The 12,780-nt window shown below is 36.6% G+C and overlaps 1 protein-coding gene across 3 annotated transcripts in view; it reads right to left on the reverse strand.

Moving 5' to 3' along the window:
- Positions 1-4,942: 4,942 nt before the first annotated feature.
- LOC581718 (solute carrier family 23 member 1) overlaps positions 4,943-12,780 on the reverse strand; it is a 37,143-nt gene continuing 29,305 nt past the window's right edge. For all 3 annotated transcript variants that reach the window (XM_030993383.1, XM_030993375.1, XM_030993389.1), the window contains exons 12-15: positions 11,449-11,598; positions 10,570-10,665; positions 9,359-9,571; positions 4,943-5,264 (exon numbers count right to left, since the gene is read on the reverse strand). In XM_030993383.1, the coding sequence (XP_030849243.1) occupies positions 5,215-5,264; positions 9,359-9,571; positions 10,570-10,665; positions 11,449-11,598 (509 nt within the window). In that variant the 3' untranslated portion in view covers positions 4,943-5,214. The remainder of the gene's footprint in view (positions 5,265-9,358; positions 9,572-10,569; positions 10,666-11,448; positions 11,599-12,780) is intronic.

Consider the following 12,780-nt stretch of genomic DNA (forward strand, 5'->3'; position numbering starts at 1 on the left):
TACAGGGCTAAAGTCTGATCCAGTTGGACTAGCACATCACCGGGTACGCGTTTTATATTTTGTTGTATATATGTATTGATTTATTATTTATATATGTATATTTTTTTTAGGGGGGGGGTGACACGTATGATTAAAATAAAAACACCAAATACTACCAATCAACGTTACCCTTATCCCTCAGTCACACCGCCATTGATTCCAAACCAACTGGTTTGCGGCTATTAGGATAATTGAAGGTTTTTATTATCTGTATTATTCATACCTTTGAAGTAGGCAAAAAGTTATACAAAACTTATTTGACCTTCGGCATCGGCTGGTGGGTTACTCTTGAATTAGGCGTTGTACAGTTACGGATGAACATGGACAGTTGAATAGTTCATCAGGATTACACTTGTCCTTCTTCAGTGACCAGTACTTGTCTTTCTGCTACATATGATGGAAGACCATTCCATTCGTTTACTACTCTCTGTGAAAAACAGCTCTGCCTCAATCTAGATTTTACGTGTTTCTTTTGTAGTTTGAACTGGGGACCTTACTGTGACAGTGGTACGATGAAAGAAATTAGCTGACTGGAGGTCATCAATTCCATGCCTTATCCTATAGACCTGTAGCAAATTTAGTTGCTCTAGCCGTAACGTATTGTTACTACTACTAATATTAATGATAATAATACTAACCATAATAACAAGGCCTAGTAGAAGTATTATTTGTAGGTCTAGTATCATTATTTTATTCGGCATTTCAAGAAAGTACATACAGCAAGATAGTACACCGTTAAGAAAATGAATAATGGATGTATAACCGTACTTGGAAATGGAGAACGTAAAAATAATTACTGTAGCCCTCAGGCCTTAGAAGCTAAGGGCTGATGTTGGTCTGGTGTCGGTCTCTTTGGTCTGGTGTCAGTCTGTAAGATCTCTTTGGTCTGGTGTCGGTCTGGTGTCGGTGTATTTGGTCTAATGTCGGTCTGGTGCGACCTCTTTGGTCAGGTGTCGGTCTCTTTAGTCTGGTGTCGGTCTCTTTGGTCTCTTTGGTCTGGTGTCGGTCTTTGATCTCTTTGGTCTGGTGTCGGTCCCTTTGGTCTGGTATCGGTCTGGTGTCGGTGTCTTTGGTCTAATATCAGTCTGGTGCGACCTCTTTGGTCAGGTGTCGGTCTCTTTGGTCTCTTTGGTCTGGTGTCGGTCTGGTGTCGGTCTCTTTGGTCTCTTTGGTCAGGTGTCGGTCTCTGGTGTCTTTGGTCTGGTGTCGGTCTGGTGTCGGTGTCTTTGGTCTAATGTCAGTCTGGTGCGACCTCTTTGGTCACGCGTCGGTCTGTTTGGTCTCTTTGGTCTGGTGTCGGTCTGGTGTCAGTCTCTTTGGTCAGGTGTCGGTCTCTTTGGTCTGGTGTCGGTCTGGTGTCGGTTTATTTGGTCTGGTGTTTGTCTGGTGTCGATCTCTTTGGTCTGGTGTCGGTTTACTTGGTCTGGTGTTGGTCTGGTGTCGATCTCTTTGGTCTGGTGTTGGTTTATTTGGTCTGGTGTCGATCTCTTTGGTCTGGTGTCGGTTTATTTGGTCTGGTGTTGGTCAGGTGTCGATTTCTTTGGTCTGGTGTTGGTTTATTTGGTCTGGTGTTGGTCTGGCGAGGAAATCAATACATGTACACGAAACTTTGTTCACAATAATAATAATACAATATGTATAAGTTTTATTTTATTTTTCTGCGATTGTAAAGAGTACTAAAATTGTTTTATATGAAACACCACTGCTTCAAGGCCTAAAGTTGTAGTTCCTGAATTATGTACATGCAAATTCATCCATATCTATAAACGAATTATTTCAAGTACCAGATAATCTTACGGCACTTTGTATTTACAAGAGTAACTCATACGATTTTTTATATCAGAATGTCATTAGAAATGTACATAGTATTGAGCCATGAGTTCCGAGACACTTAAAATCATTTTGTGGCAGGGACAAGCTTTACTCTTCAATCCCTTTCTTTTAAAAGACCAACCAAAGGAGGTTAATCTTTTAAAACCGCTTAATATTATCTTTAAAGATACTGTGTCCCTTTTACAGCCAACATCAAATTCTGCAGAACTTTGCAGGAATTATGAATATGGCATGTATGTCCTCCCTGTAAAATTTAAACGTTAGCAGTGTCCTAATATTCAAATTATGCAAGGAAACCCGTTTACTTGCTAGACTTCACTGTCAGACACTATTGAGTGTCTGATTGGCTTATGCCATCTTTGGTAATAACAACATAAAATGAGCTGTAAAAGGGTACATGAGCATTTGTCTACATCAATCAATAACCCACTTCTTGTAACGGCCAAAATTAAACTGATTGATCTTTGCGCAGCATAAAACGTACGACCATTCGGTACAATGGTCTGAAAAATCAGACTATTACTTACTGGCTCTATAGCTCCTAAGTCGATTCAACAACTAATAGTCGTTATTTTCCAACTTAAAGACATTTTCAAGCCCCCCCCCCTTTTTTTTTAGGGAAGTTCTAAATTAATATTGTCTTTCAAATGCCGTTGGAAATTAATCTTTTCATTTTGTTGGCCTGCAAATGGGACATAGTACCTTTAAAGTTACTACATGTTTACCAAAATTCAAATGGCAGAGCCGCGATATTACTTGTCAAGTTCATACGAAAATAAACACCTTTTTGTATTGACAACAATTTCATACACTATGACAGAGTTCATGGACGCATGCAGTTTATTTCCTATTCATTTGGCCAAACGGACCATTAACTAAAACGAGATTGCGAACAAAAGAGGGCAATCCTCTTAATACAATAAAAGGTGCTGACAAAATTTGCTCTTGAAGAGTTCATTCACTGCTTTGAAAAATTATTAAAAAGAAGAAGAATGAGAGTCACCAATCATGGAAATAAAAGGTGATTATTGGGGACGATTATAATAGGTCACGCTCTAAATATTTTCAGTGTTTAGCGAGTAGGAGTTGTTATGTTCAAACAACAGAAGATTAGCGTGTACACTATTCATCTCAATAGACCAGTCCGGAGAAAGCACGTTACCAATGACCCCCAAATGAAATAATTATCCAAAGAAATTTTTAACAAGTAGAAGTCCCACTAATCACTGTCAAAGTGATGAAGGTGCTTGATGAATACCTTTTATTTGCCCTCTTTGAAAGGAAAACACAAAATTTAAAGTCGATGCATGAATTAATAACAATACCATAACTTTTATAAACACTTATCCAACATTAGTCTCGATGGCTTTTACAGTTTTCTACAAATGTAATGACCTGTGTCTGCCCATGCGCAGAAACTATACCCGAACTGGCTTATGCGCAATGATATAAATATGAAACATGACTGTATGAACAAATTTCGTCTGCATGGCACTGAATTGTAACTACATAATAAAACAGTATTTTGATTTGATTTTAACATGATATATGTACAACTGAAGCTATACATTATTTAATACTCCCGATTCGATTGAATTAAAAGGAAGAATGATTATATTCAATGAAATGGAAGAATGATAGTGATATACAACCTATATAATGTTTTAAATATGGACATTTCGTCTTAAAAAATACAAATTGCCACTTTTGAACAAAACATATAAAAATCACATGATCGTGCCAAGAAATAGTCGAAATTGCCACGGTAATTTAATAGTAAGACACTAATAGAAACAATTACACACAACTTGTTAATCAAAATCACACATATCGAACATATACGGATTATAAAAGAAATAGATTTTCCTCATTTCTTATTTTGGTTACATTTGGTAAAACATTACTCGATTATCGTTTTTGTTGTCCCCAAAATGCACTTCGTCTGTGATGGCAAATTTCAGAGTGGCGATTTTTTTTAAAAGCAAATTTTCGCAATATTGTTAACAAATGGTTGTCCTAAACTTTACAGAATCACTAAATGTCATTTCAAATGACGAAATAAATAACGATGTTGAAATTGCAAGTCCAAGCTATTTCGTATTCTTGTGCTCCAAGCGTTACCACGTTTTAAAGGTACTATGATGAAAATTGACATCGAAACTTTCATTGTATATTTTGGTCAGATCCGAGCCTAAGCATGCTTCTCAAATTTACAAAGCCACCAGGGGGTGTTTCACAAACATCCTAAGTCAAATTTGGCTCTAAGTTGGACTTAAACATTGTAGAGAGCCATTTGTAGCCATAAAATAAAATGTATTCAAATGCAAAAATTCAAGTATTTTAGACTTTTCATAATTCCACATCAAGAACATGAAATCTCCTTGATAATGAATAATATGAATTATTTAAATCAACATTTAATACCTTTTAAAATAAGTGTTACAAATTTGTTTCAAAGATACTAATGGCTTTCCATAATTTTAAAGTCCAATTTAGAGATAAGTTTAACATAGGATCTTTGTGAAATACCTCCAGGTTTACTTAAAACTGGAATGTTGCCGGTTCCGTGGGCTTGGCTTGCCCAAATTTACGATCTCAAAGATTTTCGGAAATACAATTTCAATAGGCTTGTCCATCAACTTTTGAAAAGGACAAACGTTACATCTTATTGTTTCGTGTGAAGCAGCAGACTATAAATATAAAACTATTATGAACATACAGGAGATTGCCAGATATCGCTAACCACCATTACAGTAACGTATTACGTAATCAGAATCTGATTTCTATCGGATATAATACAGCAGGGTATTTAAATTGCCCTAGAATTGAATTTTCAAAAATAAAAGTCCTGGCGATGTTGATCCAGTTAAATTGTATCAAAATAGAGCTTCATCGTGAGTGCTCAAAATCGGTTTAAACAACATCATAACTCATTCTTCTCCCTAAAGACACTGTGATGTAAAAGGAGCAGTGAAAGTCACATTGATCAGAGACAACATTGTTGATGACGACGAAGATGATGACAAAGACGATGGTAATGATGACATGATGACGTCACCACGTCACAGCATGGTCGATGATGACGAAGACGCTTTCATTTGCAATTTCGATTCAATTCATTCACTCATTAAAACCACATAAAATACAAATAAAAAACTCTGGCAATGATGACATGAGGTCAGCAAGTCACACTGATTGAAGACAGTATCGTCGATGATGACGAAGACGTTTGGAATGATGACATGATGACGTCAGCAAGGCACACTGATTGAAGACAGCATTATGGTCGATGATTAGGAAGACGATGGTAATGATGACATTGTGACGTCAGCAAGGTCAAATCTAAACTTCATCTGCTGACCTGAATCGCGCTGGAACAAGACGATACAACGCTAAAAGATAAAGATGAAGAAGAAAATCAAGATTTACTTTCTAAAAATGGTAAAGGGACGTGTAAAAGGGCCAAAGCTTGAAAACAAAATTCTCAAAATGGTAGTCATACTTTTAACATGCTGGATTAAACTTCTGTAATGTTGGATCGGAACCTGTTTAATAGGCCCCAGTAATTTCCATTGGAGCATCTCTCCGTTTACAGGGGCTAATTAATATGAATATCCCACGAATAGACTCAATGGAAACACCATACATCGAAAAAATGGCACCTTTTCAATTCAGGTTTGAATAAACTTTATTAACAGGTTTGTTTCTAATTTTGTTATTCAATCCATATTCAGACAAGCCATCAATAACATCGTAGAGAGAGAAAAAAGCATGGCATCCATGGGCGGATCAACATTAGGAAAATGGCTACGCCTAACCCCTATTGAACCCAACTCCCCCCCCCCCCCCCCCAAAAAAAAAAAAAAAAAAAAATGATGATAATAATAATAATGATAATAATAATAATAATAAATAAAATATTTACAAAAAATATAATAAATACAAAATTTATTTAGTAAAAACTAAAAGAAATAATAATAGTTATAACACATTTTTAGAATTTTTTTTTTTTTAATACAACAAATATGATAATGAAATATTTGTATTGCGTTTAAAGAAAATATAGAAAACAAAAATAGGCGCTGCGTGAGCAACACCCTATCCAGATATCGTGATTTTTAACCACCCTATTACATAAGACAATCCTTGACACGCCTTAGACTCTCTGTTGATCAAAGAAGATCAAATAACTACTTGTCATAAAGCAAGTAAAATCACACTAATGTCAGTTTATTTCGTTCGCGACTCTGACTGACTAAAGATCAAATGACTAATGTTTATTCGGCTCGTGACGAAAACCATTTCGCAAATAATTCTGTCTACGCTCGACCTAAATAGTTTTGTTATAAAAATAAAAGCGACAAAAGATGTATGTTAAGCATGAATCTGTTGACGACATTGACATTATAGTTCCGTGTCAAGGGTAAACATTGATATTTGCTCACATGACTTCAAGTTTTCACCACAGTGTTATCATCAGACGGAGAAATGAAAATTAGCGTATGCACTACATGGTTTATACCCAAAATGTTTGAGTATAAATGATTTGTAAGAGTTTGCTTTCATTGTTGGAGGTAACTGCAAGCCTCTCCTCCTTCTTCTTCTTCTTTTTCCTCTTCTTTTTCTTTTTCTTCTTCTTCTTCTTTTTCCTCTTCTTCTTCTTCTTCTTCTTCTTCTTCTTCTTCCTCTTCTTCTTCTTCTTCTTCTTCCTCTTCTTCTTCTTCTTCTTCTTCTTCTTCTTCTTCTTCTTCTTCTTCTTCTTCTTCTTCTCCTTCTTCTACTTTTACTTCTTCTTCTCATTTTCCTTTTTCTTTTACTCTTCACCTTCTTTTTCCAAACCTTTTTCTTTTTCTTCTTCTTCTTCCTCATCTTCTTTCTCTTTTTCCTTTCCTTCTTCTTCTTCCTCTTCTTCTTCTCCTCCCTCTTCTTCTTCCTAATTTTTTTCTTCTTCTTGTCTTCTTTTCTTCTTCATCAGTCTTTGCTTTGCTTTAACAAGACATCATGATATCTTCACACTGGTTTTCATTCCTGGTATGTATCTACAATGTCTACGGAATTTATAAACATCACATGAATAGAATTGTAAAACATGTGTACATTCACGTTTGTATGTAAATAGATTTGCAACCGCACTCAAAACATAAAAATGGAAGCAAAGTTCATTGCACAGCTTGTAACACCCACAGGTGTTTTTCAACACAAAAAGAGAGTAAATATATAAGGGTGTGAATAATTTCGGAGTTTTGACTTTTCTGAATACATGATAATGTTACCTCACTTTGAGGATTCATTTTGTTCATTTGATACTAAAGATGTGCACGGGCAAATATGAAGCCGACTGCATATGCGGCGTCTGGCCATTGCGTCAATTGATTCTTCGAATTCAAATGAATGCATTCATGCCCGTTGTACATTGATGCGTCATTTCACTGACGTAGGATTGCGTCAAAGGCTGGCGCAGTCTTTGACGTGTCCGTGTTAAGGTGATATCGTACGAAATATAAATGGCACATGAACAGGACAAGCATTTCTTTGAATTACTGGTGATGGGACTAAATTGTCTTCACTTCCTTGATTATCGCAGGGAATAACGCATTGGAAAGAACGCCTCGTGTGCAAAGTGCATCGGTTATCTGTTAGGTCATTGTTCTACCACACCGTCTTTCCGACATAAAGCCAATTTACCAATCTGAAGAAATTTCATCGCAGTGCGTGCTGCGTCTGGGCATGCACAAGCCCGGATGTCTTTGGTTGACGCAATGATGTTTGTTGACGGTTCGAGTTCAGTCCGCGTAAGGAGTTATAGTGCGGTATGGTGTGTAATCCCATAGGATTTTTGTGCCAAAGTTTTTTTTGTTTTTTTGCTGTTTTGGCTTCAAAAGGGTCCCAATTGGCCAAAAATGATGGGGTTTAAATTTTCAGACCCCTCCTTCATTTCCATGGGGGTCCATATTGGGGGCCAAAATGGCTTATATAACGCGCAATAGGGAAATTTGGTGTCTTCGGGAAAATTTGAACCCCAGGCAATTTCTGATAGCTTGGATCCCAATGAACCCAAAAATGAAAAAAATGAAAAAAAAAAAAAATCAACTTTGGCACAAAAATCCTACGGGAGATGTTTTAGTGACATACCGTACCACACTATTACTTGCGTCGTATGAAAGAGCTGGTATCATTTGAATCAAAAGATTTGTCATCTTTGCGTTTTGTTTTACGTGGGCACGTAAACACCCATGCTTCGCAATCGTTTTATACCCTGATTCATCGATTTCTTAATTATGATTTTTTTTTCTGCTTTTTGAATACGCCTTCAAGATTATTGTTGCATAGACATGTGGACGGATAGACATACATCAGAAATGTAGAGAATTTTAGCAATTATACAGATGCACGAAGAAAGCATTGCTTATTCGTTAGTGTCTACACGATGGGAAATTTTTTAGAGATGTTAACAAAAGCAAAAGGAACGAAAACAAAAACGAACAGATTCAAGCAAAATATGCAAGGTCATGTTGCAAGGTTATGTGAGATGCCACAAATAGATTTTGTAAAAAAGTTTTTGAAATGTCACTCATCGAAATGTTTTTGTTTGATCGTGTTTGTATTATGTTTATTCAACCCGTGACGAATATTTGCAGGAAAAACAACATTGTTTATTTTTGTTGACAAACTAAGCAATACATGTTTTCTTTGCAATCGTTGGGATGTTGAAAAAGTACAAGTTTGATTTGGGGTCATGCGTTTTCTTTTCGAATGACGTTAACGTTCTGGTACAATATTTCACGGTCGTTCAATTGCTCACTGCCGACCCCCAAAACGAAAAGTGATACACATTAGTGTTGTGCTTGTGGACCGCATGCTGGTGCAGGGGGGGGGGGGGGGGGGGGGGGGGGGGGGGGGAGGTCTTGGAAAACCCGGTTCGAATATTTGATCAAAAAGGCGCCTGAAAATATAATTTAACGCTTAAAAAAAACATATTAGTCTTTTTATTTGTTTCTTTTTCTTTCATTTTTGATATTCTTGTCATATATTTTCGGAATTTTGCCCCATCCAAATTGCCTAAAGGTCTGGAATCGCACCTGCATCAGACTCATCGAAAGATACAGTGACTTTCTTGAATACATGTGTGATATTGACTGCCTCACAACCTTGTCGACTTATACCGCTCCAAATCAGAATTTAGAGTTTTACTACATGATGGTCATGCCGATAGACTTCAATTCTCGTACAAACTTCATGAACATTGGACAAGCAAATTAATAAGCAAAGTTATGAAAAAAAAGACAAGCGCACATACTTTCCCCAAAAATCAGCCTGAGGTACTTTCATAGCCCTGCGCGTAACATTGATACGTGAAAACATGACAATGTCATACCACGTAAACCGAACATGATTTATACAGGCAGTCCCCACACGCTTTTGATATCTTGAAGGTCTTTGCGATCATGTTATATTTAAATCTAATTTCATGACGAAATATAAATACCTGACCGCCTGCCGCCTTGACAACACCCCCGACACCTCCAGCCCTTAAAGGTAGGCGAGAAGGGCAAATAAGAAAAGAAGTCCTTGCTCCGTATCCATGCCATTCCAAAAGGGAAGTCGTAGCAGCGAAACACGAGGTCGTTCACGACTTCGTTCTCCCCGTCGCTTCCCGAGAACCGCTGCCACTCTCCGATGCCCCTCTCCTTCTTAGTGCCTGCAACGTTAACATGTATTCAGACACAATATCATGACTTAATGTGATCTTAAACCTAAAACGTATATGTTCTATGTGTTGATTTACTTCGTTCTAATCCTCGTTTACATCGTTATCATCATCAATTACAACAATTTAGATATCACCACGATAATAAGGAATAAAAATTAATGATCATTATCAAAACCACCATCATCATCAATTAAGATTTCATGATCATCATCTACATCATCATCACTATCATCATCATCATCAGCATCATCTTTACAATCATCCTCATCATCATCATCATCATCATCATCATCATCATCATCCTATCATCACAATCTCACCATCATCATCTCATCATCATCACTGTCTTCATCATCATCAGCATCGTCATCATCATCACCATCATCCCCATCATCACAATCTCACCATCATCATCTCATCATCATCACTATCTTCATCATCATCAGCATCGTCATCATCATCACCATCATCATCCTCATCATCACAATCTCACCATCATAATCTCATCATCATCACTATCATCACTATCATCATCATCATCATCATCATCATCATCAACAACAATATCACCATCACCACCATTATAAGCACACGACATCATCATCCTCATCATCATCATCATCATCATCATCATCATCATCATCATCATCATCATCATCCTATCATCACAATCTCACCATCATCACTATCATCATCATCAGCATCGTAATCATCATCATCCTCATCATCACAATCTCACCATCATCAGCTCATCATCATCACTATCATCATCATCATCAGCATCGTCATCATCACTATCATCATCGTCATCATCACAATCTCACCATCATCATCTCATCATCACTATCATCATCATCATCATCAGCATCGTCATCATCAACAGCAACAACAATATCACCATCACCATCCTTATAAGTACACGGCATCATCATCATCATGATCATCGTCATCGTCATCATCATCTCTGCCATCATCGTTTGTCTCACCTGGTATCGTGTTATCCAGCACGAATCCAAAGAATCCTCCTACGAACATACCGGTCTTGAGTAGGACAACTATTATCAGGTCCAATTCATTCACACCTAACACAGGAAAATACAAAGCAGAAACATTTTTAGAGCTGTTGACGGTTAAAAGTATCAAAAACAAAACTGGTCTACCTAAGCTTGAACTTGGAAGAGGGTTATTTTCTTTGAGTTCTGTTGCAGAGGGCGCTACACAAAATATTTTGTTGTTGTGAGATTATGAAAAACTGAGTGTCAAATTTGAAAGAACATACAATCTAAATGACAAAATCATCTTTGTTTGATCAAAATCGGTTCAGTGACGGCTGAAATATCCATAAATATATCGATTTCTCATATTAATTTGTGTACCACCGCAAATATTCGATAATTTGAAAAAGCTGTTGAAACCCTATGGTATGATCGTATATTGGCTAAATTTAGCACATTTTGGGGTCTAAAATTACCTTCATAGCAATTTTAGGTCCCAAAAGGGCTCTAGAAATGTCATAGATAAGAATAGGAGCAATAATCATGCACTTGAAGGCTTTTGCCGTCTGAAAACAGAATTCAACTATCCCTTTAATTCATCACATCAAAGAGGACTTTTGTTATAAAAGGGGTAGTGAAACCGTGCCTCGTGAAATATTATTAATTTGTAATAGATTGGCATGTTTGCTAAGGTTTAAGATGGCAATGGGAGAACATCTTGTTTACGATATGACTTACATGGAGACAAGTAATTAGCGAGAGGGTATTTTCCCCCATATTATTGAAATACAATGTAGAAAAAACATAAGTGAGAAAATGGGGTATGAGGTGGCGAAAAATAATTCGAGAGAAGGGAACACAATCTCTTACCAGTGTTAATGTATTGATCATTAGTTCCAGACTTCACCCAATTCGGGATACACAAGCCCATAAAGAGAGAGAAGCCCAGGATGAAGAGGTTTCGTGAGGAGTTGAGGTCAACGAACTGTAGGTTGGATAATCCCACCGCTGCCACCATTCCTGGAAATAAAATGAATGAATACATAAATAAATGAATGAATGATTGAATGATTGAATGATTGAATGATTGAATACATGAATAAGTTATCTGTATACAACATGCTATGAATGCTTTGGGAACTACGCTTGTACAAGGCCTAAGTGGTTTATTTATGTAGTTCCCCATTTAATTTTCTAAATTTTGTTCATGAATCTTTTGTATCACTGTAATCTTTAATTGAGAATGAAATAAATGAGAATTGAAAAAGAAAAAATATTAATGAATTACTAAACAAATGGATAAACAAAACATAGTGTTAGGCAATCAGTTGGAATTAATCAGTAAACATGGGTTTGGTACTGACGGAGAATACATTATCCTGGTTTCAAAAGAAAATGACATGAATTTACAAACTACAAATGATATTTGCCTAAAAAAAAATTTGTAGAAAATATCATGGATAATAATCAAAGGACTGAGCAAGGAAAGATAATAAAACCACCCTGACCTTGTTTCGACTTACATGCATAACACGTGGTCTATACTTAATATGCGTATTACGCAAAAAGGTGAGTTGTAGATTTCAATGAATGATTTTTTTTTCACACCAAGTTTCCGTTACTTCAATACTATTTTACAGGTACTGAAAACACAACAAATGGATAGCAATCAGTTCAGAATTCTTTAAAGTAATTTTTTTCCTCGAAATAAATTTCTATACACGGGCATCAACATGAGATTTATGTAATAGGTTTACGTGGAAGAAAGATGTCTACTGGTTCGAGGGGGGGGGGGGGGGGGAATTCTTACAGGCAAAATATACTGGATTTTACTAGCTCCTCAACTTTACATGATAAACATATTTTGAATATATAAAAGAGAGGTTTACGAATGAATCCCAATCCCCAAAAGCTGCGGCTTTCTGACAATGAAATTCGAATCAGTTACTTATGAAATATTTTTTGTTTAAATCATGATCCCTTGGTTGCATATATAATAAGTGATACTAATGGCATAGAGATTCGGGTAGGCCTAATGGCGAGGCTTGACATGCTAGCGATGAATTCGTTAAAGGTAAAGACCAGTATTGGAAACGCCCCAATTTCAAAAAATGAAATGGAAGCTCTTATTACCAATCATGTAAAAGAATATGTTTTGACTAATACATGATGATGCAAATTTTGCCGGGAAACCGCCTACTA

This window comes from Strongylocentrotus purpuratus, unplaced genomic scaffold (assembly GCF_000002235.5).
Source record: "Strongylocentrotus purpuratus isolate Spur 01 unplaced genomic scaffold, Spur_5.0 spur5_contig_848, whole genome shotgun sequence".
Classification (NCBI taxonomy): domain Eukaryota; kingdom Metazoa; phylum Echinodermata; class Echinoidea; order Camarodonta; family Strongylocentrotidae; genus Strongylocentrotus; species Strongylocentrotus purpuratus.